At 48.3% G+C, this 14,263-nt stretch overlaps 1 protein-coding gene across 3 annotated transcripts in view; it reads right to left on the bottom strand.

Annotated features, from left to right (window-relative positions):
• The window catches only part of EXOC3L4 (exocyst complex component 3 like 4), a 22,388-nt gene extending 9,103 nt beyond the window's left edge, over positions 1–13,285 (bottom strand). For 2 of the 3 annotated variants that reach the window (XM_008629774.2, XM_017729105.1), the window contains exons 1-7: positions 12,691–13,284; positions 10,767–11,157; positions 7,418–8,069; positions 4,715–4,832; positions 3,610–3,735; positions 2,263–2,363; positions 812–907 (exon numbers count right to left, since the gene is read on the bottom strand). In XM_008629774.2, the coding sequence (XP_008627996.1) occupies positions 812–907; positions 2,263–2,363; positions 3,610–3,735; positions 4,715–4,832; positions 7,418–8,069; positions 10,767–11,100 (1,427 nt within the window). In that variant the 5' untranslated portion in view covers positions 11,101–11,157; positions 12,691–13,284. Of the gene's footprint in view, positions 1–811; positions 908–2,262; positions 2,364–3,609; positions 3,736–4,714; positions 4,833–7,417; positions 8,070–10,766; positions 11,158–12,690 lie in introns of all 3 variants that reach the window. The other variant, XM_017729104.1, reaches the window with a different exon arrangement.
• Between the last annotated feature and the right edge of the window lie 978 nt (positions 13,286–14,263).

Here is a 14,263-nt window from a genome sequence, read left to right as displayed (position 1 = left end):
AGCCTTGGGCTCCTGAGACACCGAGCCCGAAATCCCCTCCATCCCCTGAATAATACTTGGCATACGCATCCCTGCCGGAGGCAGTGCCAGGCAGCGGCGCAGCAGCAGGGGCTGGAGATCACAACCCAAGCTTTTCGGTGGCCAGAGCCCACGCACTAGTCCTGTGTTGTTCTTCTGGGCTGGCAAACCAGAGCATCACATCTGCATGGCAGAGACAACCCCAGATGTTGATGAACCCTTGGGCACGGGGCCGATGGACCAGTGTGTGGGACATGCACTCACTGGCTCCATCCCACTTATGGGGTGAGTGATAGATCTTTGACAGTCAGCCTGATGATACCTGTTCCTCAGAGGTACTTTCCAACACGTGGCTTCATGCAAATTCATGCAAAGCCCTGGAAGTTCCAGATGTCAGCAGCAATGGCAGGCATTTATTTTTGTGCTGAGTGCTTTCATAGAGTTTCCTACAGCCCAGTGCCAAAGGCAGCCTTGAGACCATGTTTCTGGGATTATTCTGCTAACCTCCAGAACAAAAAAAAATGGAAAAAACCCTCCCCTGAGGCTCGAAAAGATGCCCTGAAAATGAGTTTTAAATGCTCATGCAACCACTGGATCCATCCATATTTCTGTCTCTTCACCGTTGTGGCTTTTATTTGCATCCCTTTGGGAAAATCCTCCCATGAGATTAGAAGGGCTGGAGGCTGAGCACCCATGGGGTACATCAAGGAGAGCTTGGTCTTTCCTTTACAGATCCTGCCACCCTCCCACACCCCAGAAACGCAGCAGCTCGGCTCGGGAGGAGCAGACTTACACCAGGTCCTGGAAGCTGTTCACGTAGGCAATGAGATAGGGCACAAAGATGGGGCTGTCCTGGGCAGTGCTCCACGCCGTGAACTCCTGCTCAAACCTGTAGGAAAATACAGCCAGGTAACACTAACGGTGGGGGCACTGAGGATGCCTCATCGTCTGTGTACATGGTGGTGTCAGGAGACACCCATGGCTGGCCCAACCTGTCCCCTCTACGCAGACAAGTTTTTTCCAGCTGTCATAACATGTGTGTGCAGTGGAGGGGAATAGATGGCAGATAATTACAAGTTTAGGATGCACTCGCCTGAGCAGGTACGCAGCACTTTTGGAGAGATGCCAGGGATGTTGGGAGGCCAAATCTCTGCCTTTTTCTCATGCTGAGGGTTTAATTGCAGGTGTGGTATGCAGGCTTACAAGTCTGAGCCTTCATTCTCTGGTTGTTGGGGCAATATATTATGTGCCTTTTAAGCACACAGGGAAAGGATTTAGTGAGGACTGATTTTACAACAGAAGATATATAGGAATAGGGCAGCACGCCTACCTTCCCCCCCTCCCCAAAACCTCAGCGTGGTTGTTACGTAGTTTTCTTTTGTGTAGCAATAATTTCATGGGTTTGACAGCTGTTTCACAGCCAGGTCCACGCTGAAGACAGGAGGCTGTGTGCTCAGGCAGACTTTGCCTGATGGTCCCATTCTTTGTCAGGGTAAAGGAACCTGCTAGAGCTGGCCCCAGCCACTTGCATCTCAGGTTTGTTTAAGTAAAAGCTTAAGTTTCAGTGGTGCCTCAATCTGAGAGCCCTGGCTGCTCCAGCTTGCATTTTACACATTAAAAAAAGACCCAAAAACAATAAAAAAGAAATAAAAGAAAAAAATTTAAAAGAGAACAAAGGAAAGGGAAAAGAAGAACAAAGGAAAAAAGAAAAAACATTATTTTAGCAATCTCCTTTGGACTCTGAGTAAATTTTAAGGGACTCAGGAGGCAGCCCAGCAGTGTGGGCAGTGTGTTTTGCCAGGGTGTAGCAGAGACGGTCTCATTAGCCATTTTTTTATGCCCACAGCCATGGTATGCCAGAGAAAACCACTCAGCAGGACTCATCCCAGGATACCTAGATGATGTTTTGGACAAGCAGGCTTTGGGTCTGAGGATCCATAACCACTGCTTGCTCACGACTGAAGCTGCAAGTGACCAGTGTCCAATGTCACTAAAGTCCTGGGTGGATGGGTCTGCAGTGGTCCCATCCCTATCCAGATAGCAGCTACTTGCCAGAGCACTGACATTAGATTTTTGGACTCACAGAGTCCCATCTGAAATCAGTTTATGACTCCCTCCAAGTTGTTTTGCAGCTTGCTCATTGGCTCAGTGCCAGTGCCTGGTCCAGTGACTGGACCTTTTCCCTGTTTTTTTACCAGTGTGGGACTCATTTAGAAAGAAAGTGCTGCCAAGAGCAGTGATGACCTTGGTATGAATTCGAGCAGCTCTGCCACGCACAACTCAAGCATTTTTGTTTCCAGGCCTCTGCTGATAGCTCCAGATAACTTCATGTGCTGCCCGATGATCTAGAAAAGGGAATGAAGAAACTCCAGTGAGTGGGACAAGCACTGGTGAAACATCCTTCACAGCTTCATGCAGCTTTGGTCAGTGAGAATGGCTCACCTAGCAAAGGGGCAAACAGCCAACTTGTTGCCAGGAGGTTTTTATTAATCTCTAGCATTTTTAAAAATCAAAATGCAGAATGGGCCAAGAAGCACCAAGTGATTTGTGATGTAATCATCCACCCTTAATGGCCTCATGCCATTTTGCTGTCTGAGTGTGAGTTAGAGGCAATGCTGTCTGGAGCCCTGAGGTGTCCTGGTGTCATCCTCCTCTTTTGGGGGGAATTGCTGGAGGGATCAGTCCCCAACCCAAAGCCCAAGGGGAGCTGAGCTGTCCCCATGTATGACCCCATGATAAGGGTGACTATAAGCCCCATCCCTGAGGGTCCACACAAGCCCCCTTCTCAGGAGTGATACCAGGGCAGCATGGAGGGCCAGGCATCACCTTGAACTCCTGTTTGCACTGGAACTCCTCCCACGTTCCCATTCCCACAACCCCAGCTGCACTTGTGGACTGAGGTGTGTTGCAGTCCCACTCTGATACTTCCCAAGGTATCCTATCCATCTGCTAAATGAATTCAGACCTGCCTTCCCTGTGATCACATAATGTGTAATATTCCTCTATGGAAAAAGAGTCATGTCAGCAGGTAAAACTCTTTGATTTTCCTTATTTCTCTCTCCCTCTCTTTTTTTGTTAGTAGTATTTAATTGAAGTGACTCACCCAATTGAGTGATGAGAATTAATCCAAACCCCTCCTGCATTTATTGCCCTGTAGTCCCTAAAGCTAGTAGGGGCTTTTGTTTTTTGTACTGTTTAAATTGGAGTGGCTGTCACTGCCTACAGCCTTTCCCCGGCTTCCACAGCCCTGGGAGAAGTTGCTCTTTAAGCCAAAGGTTTTTTCAAAGAAACCTTTTCTTTCCACCTTTTTTCCAATTCTCTTTCTTCTTCCTAATCAAAGAGGTTTAGGGACTTTAAAATCAGTTGCCTATTATGTTGCTGACACAATTGACAGCAGGTTTAATTTGCAGCTAGAAGGCAAGCGGGAGAGCTAAAAGTTGTAATAAACGGCATTTTCTGCTCTAATGTATTCTGCCAGTGCATGACTTACATAAATTATCGCAGGAGGCGGTACCTCCACCCCAGAAGGAAACGATCCAGTTTCCCTGGAGGCACAGAGACCCCCCCACTTTCCCCCAGCTAATTAAATACCGTTTGAATATCAAAAGCGAGTGAGGCGTGGTAGAGGTTTTCGTTCTCTTCTGAATGAACTTCCTTCTCCCACTTCTCCGTGACCTCTAGTCTCAAGATGTTTCCAAAATAACTTTTGATTTTCCCCTAAATGTTAAACATAGGAAGGAAACATGCAGCTCAGGATAATGAAGTAAACACGAGTACAGCGCCTTGCTGCATTTTGCTCCATCAGCATGTGTGGGTGGCCAACATGCATGGCATGGAAAGGTGAGCAGAGTCACAGGCCTTGCTCCAGACCTCAGGAGAAATCAGAACTGTGCTATGTGTGAGCAAGGTGCTCCCACATCAAAGGAGAGTCATTCTCCTGGCAGGGAAACAGTGGGTCAGCTGTTTGTTTGATTGCAAAGTCCTCCAGCACATGGAATGCACCAGGTCAGGATTAAAGATCAAACCAGTCCTTTCCAGCAGTACAGCCAGTCAGGTAAGTGGCAGCACTGCTCAGTTCTGGCTGATAAATCAGTCTTGTTGCTGGTAAAACACCAGCACAGTGGAGCAATACTGATTTCATTCAGCAGCGTAACTTGAGCTCACCTTGAGCTGTGCCCTGATTCAGAAATGATTTGCAAGAAAACATCTGAGCCCAGCAAAGAGCCAGGAAAGCCTTACACAGGGTGCCAGACAAGGATTGCAGAAAGACAGCTGGGAAGTGGCTTCATGAGAGGGCACAAACCGTGAGTGTGTCCTCTGGTGGGGATGCCCAAAGTCTGCCAATGGCAAACCTCAGATGTACTGGAGGAGATCCCACACAGTGACAGCAGTAGCTAAAATGCCTTTACTGCTAACTTCACAATGGGTACAATCTGGTGAAGCCCAGCTATGACCTTTCAGTAAGTGTCTGCCATACTGAGTGGGTCTGGTGCAGTCCTGTTGGCTCTGCTTGGGTCCCCAAGGTGGTATTCAGGAATTTTTTGCTTTAGAATACAGCACTCTGTGTGGGGCCAGTAGGACTCAGCACCTGGCGGGGCTGGAAACCACAATGCAGTCATCCAAGACCTCTGTCTGGGAGGCTGGGGTTCCTGTACCTTCTCTTGGGAGCACATGGGGACTAGGTCAAAACTCTCACCTTTGCAGAAGCAATGTAGTCATCGTTCAGTTTATCCCAATCAGCTGGTGTTAACAGCAGGGACAGGTTTTCTGTCTTAACCTCTGGTTTGAGATCAGGATGACCCAGAAAGAGTTCACTGGAAAGAATCAAATGAACAAATTATAATGCCTCAGAGTGTGAATAAACTGATGGAATATTCATGCAGCATGAGCTACATAATTATTAAGCCATGAGAAATATACTTAAGGCTTAAACTGTGCTACTTGTTTTCAAGGTTTAACAAGAAAATCTTTCCTTTCTGTTCAAAATCCTAATTATTCAAACCCAGAATGATCTAAGGTTCCAGCCCACTTCAGAAATCATGAGACTTCTGAGTTGTTTGGACACGAAAAGTGCTATGAGAATTTACTTTTTAAAATAAACAACATGAAGCTGATTCATTCGACTACAAGCTCGCAAAATGCCTTTCAGGGTAATTCCTGTAGTAGCGCGCTGCTTTGGAGTTAGCCGGTCTCCTTGCCTCCTCTGCAGTGTCATATCACGGCTCCTGTCAGCCTGTGATTTCTCTCTGCATTCTCCCGAGCCAGGGGAGGTGGCAGAGCAGGACCTGGAAGGCACTGCCATGCCTGGGACACGAGCCACGCTCCCCTGCAGATGGAAGTGGTGGGTGGACGTGCAGCTACAGAGTCTGACTCCACCGAGGGCTCAGCTCACACATGACTTTGCCGCTCACTTTCCTCTGGATTGACATGTAATCAGGCCAGCTGATTAGTACAGAAGCCTGTGTTCCTCTCTCTGGGGCAATTAAAATGTTATTAGCCTGTACAATTGAATGTGCTATTCCTGCAACCTGCCACGGACTGTGGAGGCACCGCATCTTGCAGGACAATGAAGGTGGAAAAGAGAAAGAAGAAAATGCTCATGCACTTGATGAAGGTGGGGCCTAAGTTTTGAGCTGTCATCTTGTTAATCAGGGAACAGGGCTGCAATGTCCTACACACAGCCTGCACATTTGCTCAGGCACCAGAAAGGGTTCCCATTGCCACACCAGCACTGCACCCACAGTCAGGTTCAGATACAAGTGAGGACTGTGATGTACAAGGTCAGAATGCTGCAGAGTGACTGCTCAGCAGAAAATAAGCCCAGCCTGCTGATAGTGTCCTGGAGTCAATGCTTCCATGGTCATGGTTCAGATTTCCCAGAGAGGAACATCTCCACATGTGGAGCATTGCACAGCCCAGCTGCTGCCAGAGCCTGCTGCTCATTCTAAAGGACAGCACAGATTTAAATACAGACTCTCACCACAACTGAAAGGACAGCACAGATTTAAATACAGACTCTCACCACAACTGAAAGGACAGTCTCAAATGTATACTCGAGTGGCTTATTACCACCTCTTTCTTTTCTTTTTTTTTTCATTTGTTTGAATTGTAACATCAATAGTTATTTCGGGTCAGTCAATCTCTTCCTTTTTGGTTATTTATTCCAAGAGACAATGAAGTTTTTTTGAATGGGAAAATCAAATGGAAACAGCCCAGAACAGCCAGGTGATTGCAAGCAGTGCCCAAAACAACTGCAAACTCTCAATAAACGCTTTCACAGCAATTTAGAGAAATATGGTGTGGGCACTTTTCTTTGGTATAGAACCTGGCTGCTGAAGCTCATTTCTTTCCCCACTGTCCTGCAGTGCTGGGGTGGGGCCATGCAGGAGTTTCCCTTCAGATGAGATCTGCAGGGATTTGTGATGCTGAGGGGGTTACACACGTCATTATGGTCATCACACTGTAGGTGGGGTTTTAAGAGCAACTGGTCAAGTTCACAGAAGAAACCTGTTGAGGTCTGTTCAAAACAAAGACCACCTGCAGTGCAAATGTTTCTTACCCAAAAGCTACCCCAGGCTAGGGGTGTTTTGGGACGCAGTGTGCTGCTGCTTGCCCTGCTCTGTCAGTGCCCATTTTGACCCACTATTTGGCTCAGGGCTGATACTCCTGCCTTCACTCCTTCTTTGTTTTATTTGAGGGCTGCCGGTGGGTTTGTGTTTGTCCCTTCCTTGGACATCTGGTTCAGGCCACACCTGGGGACCAGCTACCGGGACAGACACAATTTTGCTTTGACGTAACTGTTTCCACATGATTATTTTCCAGACCCCTGAACCTGCAAGGAGCTGTAAGACATCTTAAACCCCTCCCATTCAACTAGCAGACACATCTGAGACAGAGCCTTTGTTTTCATGTGTCTAATTACCCTCGATGATGTCTTGACTCCTCTTTAAGAGGACTCTGACCCCATGCATGAGGGTTAATGTGGCCCATTTCCAAATGCATCACAGTTTTAATTAAACAGGAAGAAGACCTCCCCGACAGGCCCTTCCCTGTGCCTGGAAAAGTCACTGAATAGCTGTTGGATCTTACCAAATATCTGCAGAAAGGACTAGGTTTGTCAAATGCAAGGAGAAGCTTCCTGAAATGTGGGAACAGCAAGTGGGAGAGGGAAAGGAAAATGGGGTGATGTAGATCTGTAAAAAGCAGCAAGTGCATTATCCACAGACCTCTGTCCCCACCTGTTAACAGATTTGCTATCTGGCTCCACTGTAGTCACTGCATCTCTCTTGCTTGCTTGGAAAACTGAGAATGGCTCAGTGCTTTTGGAGTACAGTGCTGTTGGAGTACCCCACAGCCCCGTGGCTCCCCAGAGGAGGCAGAGAAACAGTGGCAAGCTCACCTGTGGTAGGTGTTGGCCACCCAGTCGAGCAAGGTGTAGAGCTCGTGGAAGTCCAGTGGTCCCTGGGAGAGTTCTTGCAAATGTGAGGCAATGGCATTGTGAAAAGCTTCCACATATGTGTCACACACCAGGTACTCCTCTGGATAGCATTTTTTTACTGATAACTTGATTTTCAGTAAATCTTCCCTCAGGTGTTCCTGGAGGAAATGTAAGTGGAGATCAAGCCAAGAAGTTGCTTCTTCCCTTGATGCCATGGGTGCCTTCAGGACTCTTTTTCTTGCACTCTCATTGATAGCTTCCCTCCACTGCTCCCTCCACTTTCTGGGCCTGCCGAGCAAGTCTGACCCAGGACAAGCAGCACTGTCTGTGTTGGGATGAGCTGCTTCTTCACGGGCAATTAAAGTCACCATGGAGGTCAGCAGGGTATGCTCTAAAGTGGGATCCTCCAGTGTTCCCTCCACTATGGACTGGATCGCATTTGTGATGGAATTATAAAGCAAATCCACATCCTTGCATTTCCGTACAAACTCCTGGGGGTTATCATTGTATTTCTCAGCATCCCATTCAGAGATAGTCTCATCTTCCATTAACCTGATACTTGCAAATGCTTCCAAAAGTTGTCTTTTCTGAATAAGTTCATTGATTTCCATTACTGCAGAGAGAGGAGGGAAGGGGTTGGGACAAAGCAGGCATTAGGATATTGACAGGTCGGTAACAGGACAAGATGCCTGACAGGGAGACTTGCAGGGGACTGTTGAGAGTAGCACTGCTCTGCTGCTGAGCTGGCCATAGTGGTGTGGCCCAGCTCTGGCACCTCTGGCTGAAAGGGCATTTCAGTGTGCTGCCCAAGACGGCAGGGAGAGTGCCCAGGGTTCTGGCTGGGGCAGGGGGAGGGAGCAGAGCAGGACAGACCCCTTTGGGTGTCCTGAGCTCTTGGGTCAGATATCTCACTGGATGGTTATGTCTGTCCCAGCCTACCCACAAGCATGTCCTCAGAGATACCAGGGCCCTGAGAGAGCCTCCTGTATGTAAGCCTACAGTCAGGTGCCGAGCACAGCCTTGCACCAGTGATGTTTTTTTCCCAAGTGCTGAGCACTGCTGTCCCTGAGTGGTTTGGGGAGGTGTGTACATTGGAGGGGCATCTAAACCTGTAGACTTGTGGTGCTCCTGGTGCTCAGGTCTCATGTAGGTTTTCCCCATCTCCTTTGCTTTTGGCGCCCACTACCAGAACTGGCTGGTTTTGGCTGAGGCTGGGGGGAAGTCACCAAACACTGGTACCTGCAAAGTGGCTGAGGTCTACTGAGTTTCCCATTTGTTTTGCAAAGCCTTGCTTGTGCAAGAACCACTGCCTATTTGCCAGTAAGGTAACAAGTATTTGCCATGTGTTGAGGAGATCCACGCGCACGGTTAGCTTTTGGGGGACCCTGGGAAACTCTTGCCGTTGCCAACATCATAACAGATGCTCTGAACAGGAGGTGCCACTCTGACACTGGGCATGAGAAAAACATTAGAGAGAAGGGAAAGGGTATCATTTAGGCATGTGTTGGCCACTGCTTCTGGGACATACACATACAAAATGATTTGGAAAAACTGGAGAGCACTCAAAAAAGATATGAAGGACTGGTTCATAGCCTGTAATTTCTGCCCTTGGGCTTGTCTGCACACAGGTTTTATACCATATGTACCAAGTAATCTTTGTAGCATAAGAGTATCTGTATGAAGAGAGAAATATGCCAAATAACCCAACTATTGATGCATCACAGAACACATAGATCTTTGAGTGCCTGTATGGTGCTACAGTTGCTTCTGCACTCAGAAGGGAGGGAAATTCTACCAACTAAATTAGTCTCTTCTAGATAAATTAATATAAAACCTGTGTTTACACAAATGCTTGCAGTGAGAGACTAGAGGAATACATTCTGTTCTGTTGATCAAAATGAGAAAACACCATTTAATCACCATCTCAGATAATTATTCAGGGAGGTGATGTTGGGTGCTAAATGGATCTTTAATTTAGCAATACAAGATCAGCCAGCTGGTGGTTGAAGGAAGACAATTGAAAGGCAATTAACTATTATGCAGCCTAATGGTGCACGTGGTGGAGTCTCCATCACTTGCCATACTTATCTCAGGATGGGATGTGTATCTGACAGAGCTGCTCTAGTCCAGGCCAAACACAAGCTATTGGGCAGAGAATGGGTGTTATTCATGCAATTTCTCAGCTCGTTTATTGCAGGAGATCAGAAAGCTTGTGATGACATTTTCTGCTGCTCCTCATCTATGACCCTTGGAGATCAGACTAGCAAAGTTTATGAGCTGGGCTCAGATCCAGCTTACCAGCCTCACAACGTATCAGCGTAAAGCAGTAAATCACCTTGCAGCACAGCAGAGCACATTACAGCAGAGGCAGTGTCAGCCCCCATATCTGATCCCTGTGGCACCCTATGCAGCACATCAAGAATTTCTTTCTAGAAATTTAGACTGAGGAAAGGCCAAGTCATGTTGTTCCACCTCAGTTATCTCCAGGTGAATTCATGGTAGCACCTCTGCCTTGAGAAGGGGGAGGACAGCAGTGCTCTAGCCGTGATCAAAGTCATTGCAGTCTGCTCACGCCTGGGGAAAGATAACAGCTATGCTAAAGGGAGTTGTTATAATTTGTCTGAGACCTATCTATATAATGCTGACAAAACACATGAGAGTAACCAGCCTGAGGAAGACAAAGAACAAATACTTGCAGCACTGCTGTTGAGAGGAGTACAGGCAGAAAGTCAATGCAAGAGAGCAAAGTATCTGTGGAAATCTCTATGCAAGGCAACCTCTAAGATTAGGAACCAAAGTGGAGCTTCCAAACCAGATCACAGCCAAACCATCTTTCTTCAGTTCTAGGCCTTGCAGCACCCTACAGAGCATCAGTCTGAGGACCATCAATCTGAGAACCATCAGTCTGAGAGATGAAGAGCAGGAATTGTCCAGGAGGGAGGAGGGCAATGCAGGCAATAGCACACTGCATTTCTAGATATTGTCAGACCAGCAGTTCCCAAACTGTGCTCAGCAGCTTGGTGACTGATATGTGTGATGGGCAATATCACACTGACAGGTTGATAGGCAGGCTGCTGATATGGCTAAATTACTGCAGAGGTGGCTACAGAGCAGCATGTTCAGTGACAGAGGCCTGCCCAGGCTGGGCCAGCTAACACTCAACGAGTCCATGCAAGGGATGCAGTTGCCTCTCCCTTGTGAAGGGATGCCTGGTTCTTTAGCACCTCTGTTGGGCCCAAGCCTTGCACATTGTAAATTACTGTTACATTTATCCTGCCAAGAAAATGACACTGGTGGTTTGGTGTCTTACCTGAAAGAGGTTTTGCTTCAACGGGCTCACATATTTCACCAATCTCCTCCACACCGTTACAGATCATGGGTTTGTTCTCCTCGTAGCTCCTGAGTGTTTGCAGAAGTCTTTTTGCATTCCAAGTGCCGGTACCATCCTTCCCTCTCTCTTTGTTCGGACTTCGCTTTGACTTCCGGATGCTTAACATGGTCTTAATACCTCTTTCAAAGAACCCACTGTCCCTGCTCTGCAAATCTGAGCTGCTCTGTTCAGAAGCAACCTCCATTTTTTCCTCCCCTGGACTGTTCATTGGAGAGGCTGGTTCTGAGGTCACACTCCTTGTGTCTAACTCCATATTTCTATTTATCTTGTCTTTCAACAGGAAGTTTACCAAACAGGTTGATGGTAATCACTGAAATGCATAAAACAGCAGAATTAGAGATGTCCTTAACAGGATGTTACTGTGTCTCCAAAGTCAGTCCTGGGCTGAAAATCTGGCCCATTCCTTTCCTGTGCCTAAATACGAGGACAGGGCAAGGTGTTGTAGCTGCTGTAACAATCTGCCCACAGACAACAGATGCTGGCCTGCACCTGGTATCCTGGAAAGCTTCACTTAACTGCATAAACCAGGCAAGAGGTGACTGTTTCTCCAGCACCAAGGAATCATGAGATGTCAGAGATGTTGAAATCTGTGTAAACATACCATTTCAGTGGGTAACCAGATATGGTTTTATTTTCCATTCATCTAAGTGGATTTCCATCCATGCAGGAATAATAATTTTCCTGAATCTCACTGATGTGTTGCCACTTTCTGATGTGAATATGGAACTTTGGGTTTTGCTGCTACTTCTGCCCTGCTCAAATCCTGAGCTGCTGCTGCTGGAGGTGGCCCAGGGGTGAGTTGTTCCCAGTAGGTGGCTGAGCTCTGCTCTAGCCCCTTCCACCAAAGCCACAGCTATCTCTGGACTCCGAATCGTCACAGTTACAGCACAGGAGGCAGTACAATGCAGGAAGGGTTCACATCACTCATACTGCCTCAGAGCACTGCATCCCAACATGCCAAGAATGGGTATCTCCAAGGTCAAACAAACCTCTGCATGAGCTGCAGGGATGCTGCAGGAGATTCCAGATTTCAGCAGAAGTGCTCCTGTCAGTGCTGCTGGGCTGCAGTCACAGGCTCTGCACTTGCTCAGCTCCTGCCCTGCTGCAGACAGACCAACTCCCCTCTGCCCACCCTGAGGGCTGGCCCAGGTGTTTGGGAAGAGGGAGGAGAGAGGTTTTGCCTTCCCTCCCTTGCAAAGGGCTCCCATCAGATCACCAGCTGATACAGCCCGTTCATGGAGCCACTGTAGATTGCAAAGCCCCGAGAATGGAAAATGCCACATTTCTCCAGAGCAGGCTTAAGGCAGCTGAGTGTACAGTTCAAGTTATTAGAAACAGCTATTGCTTGAGGTGACACACCAACTGCCTGTCTCAGGTCTGTCCAGCTCACAGAAGCCAGAGACTGAAAAATTATTGTAGTCCATAGACATGTTGGGACTCTGGAAATAGATCTCATCCTTCCTCAGTCAGAGTTTTGCTCCCTTGTGCATGGTTATTTCACAGGCTATGAAGTGCAGGGATGGCATCTTCCCATGGGTTTGCTGAGCTGCTGGCACAGTGGGGCTCAGACCCTGCCTCCCACACTCTCACGGGAGGGAGTATTTAACCACTCACTGCCTTGCTCAGGAGCTCATCCATCACAGCCCATACAGAGGGGGAAGGCAGAGGAGGGCACCCCACTGCCCAGGGATTTCAGTGGAAGCAGGCTGAGATCTGAGCTCATGGGGCTCTGCAGCCAGAGCAGAGCAACAGCAGTGGTCGAAGGGGTGACCTGTGTGGTGGAGAGAGCCAGGGAAGAAGGAACAAAAGGTGTGAGCCCATGAGAAAGGAAAGGCATACATACCCCAGTACTGATCGAAGTGATCCCCTCTGCAGCGAGCTGGGACAGCACAGGGGTGATCCACAGAAACTGAGAGCAGCTCCGTGCCGCAGGAAATCCAGTGCAGGTGCAGTGGCAGGGGGGCAGCTCTGTAGGATAGAGGTCTGGGACAGCTCAGCCACCTCAGCTGACTGGGGCACCATCCCTCAGGCATGGGCTGGTCAAGGGGCTCCCTCTGGGAACGGTGATGCTCTCCATCCTCCTTTACCCACTGAAAAGGGCTGTAAAAAGTGGAAAAAAAAGACCTGTCTGCCCCTGCCCAAGAGCACCAGCACCTTCACCTGTTTGATCTCTGAGAAAGACTTGCACTGTTCCACTTTCACTATGTCTGAGCGTTTAAAAGAAGAGGCGGGGGGAAAAACTCCAGGTTAATTATTATTCTACAATGGGGTGAGCTGCTGCCCTGAGGTGGCCTGGGGCAATGGGGGGGAAGGAGGATTTCAGGATGTGGTCCTGTCCTGATGGGCTGAAGCCCCACATTATCTGGGTATGGGGGCTCAAAAGCAGCCCCAGAGCTGCTGTGGGGGATGACTGCATTTCACCCCCTTCTGCCCTGTTTCTGCAGGTCACAGGTGTCTGGGTCCCAGTAATGATTGCCAGACGTGGGTGAGGGACAGGGAGTACTGTGTCCCCTGGTTAAATATTTATATATTCACATCCTCACTTTGCCCTCTGGGCACTTATTTCCATGGAGTTGCTAGCCCTGGATCCCTCCATTCTCGGAGCATTTGGTAACCTTGGAGGGAACTCAAAGCAAAAGAGCACGAAAAAAGGGGCCTTGAAGGTTTAAACAACATTAAACACAGTCACTTGGTTTGTCACTGAGTGGTGTAAAATGATTTAACCCTGGGGCTCCTTTAGTGCCCAGACAGAGGCAAGTCAGGCTGCCAGGTGTCCAAGGTCCTGGTGTAAAGCAGGAGGTGCCACCATGCCATGGGCAATGTGCACTTCTTTGCTTTAGAAGCCTGCCAGCATGTCACCTGTCAGTGTGATAAGGGACATCAGAGAGGTTAGTGATGGATAGATGCAATAAATGGCATTTGGACTTCGTGCTGTGCAGGGGAGAACAGAGGGAGAGAGCAGAGGGTAACAGTCTCCTCTGCCTCTGGGAGAGACTGTGTGTCCAGAAGATGGAAAGTGCATGGGATGGGAATAATTATGATCATATTAAACAGGGAAGAGTGGCAGCATGGACTGGTGTGAAATTGCCCTGATAGTGAGATGGGACTGGGCAGAGCATCGTTTGTGGCTGCCCCGTGGTGCCAGAGCAGTCCTGCCTGAAGCCTCCCTCAGCCAGGCAGCCCAGTGCTGAGCTTTCTGTCCTTTGGCTCTTCAAAGTCATGTGTCAGCCAGAGACTGCCCTACTCTACTGGGGAAAACCATTACTGATAATGCTTCTGCCACCTGGCAGGTTGACAACCTGAATAAAGGAATGAGCTATTTATTCAGGCCCAGGTTGAGGGGTGGAAAGTCCCTTTGGACACAAAGTCCAACTAAACCTCTTTCCATCCAGGCTGCAATTGCTTCATCCACAAAA

Source organism: Corvus brachyrhynchos, unplaced genomic scaffold (assembly GCF_000691975.1).
Source record: "Corvus brachyrhynchos isolate BGI_N302 unplaced genomic scaffold, ASM69197v1 scaffold1, whole genome shotgun sequence".
In the NCBI taxonomy this organism is placed as follows: domain Eukaryota; kingdom Metazoa; phylum Chordata; class Aves; order Passeriformes; family Corvidae; genus Corvus; species Corvus brachyrhynchos.
This window is presented reverse-complemented; position numbering and strand designations above follow the sequence as displayed.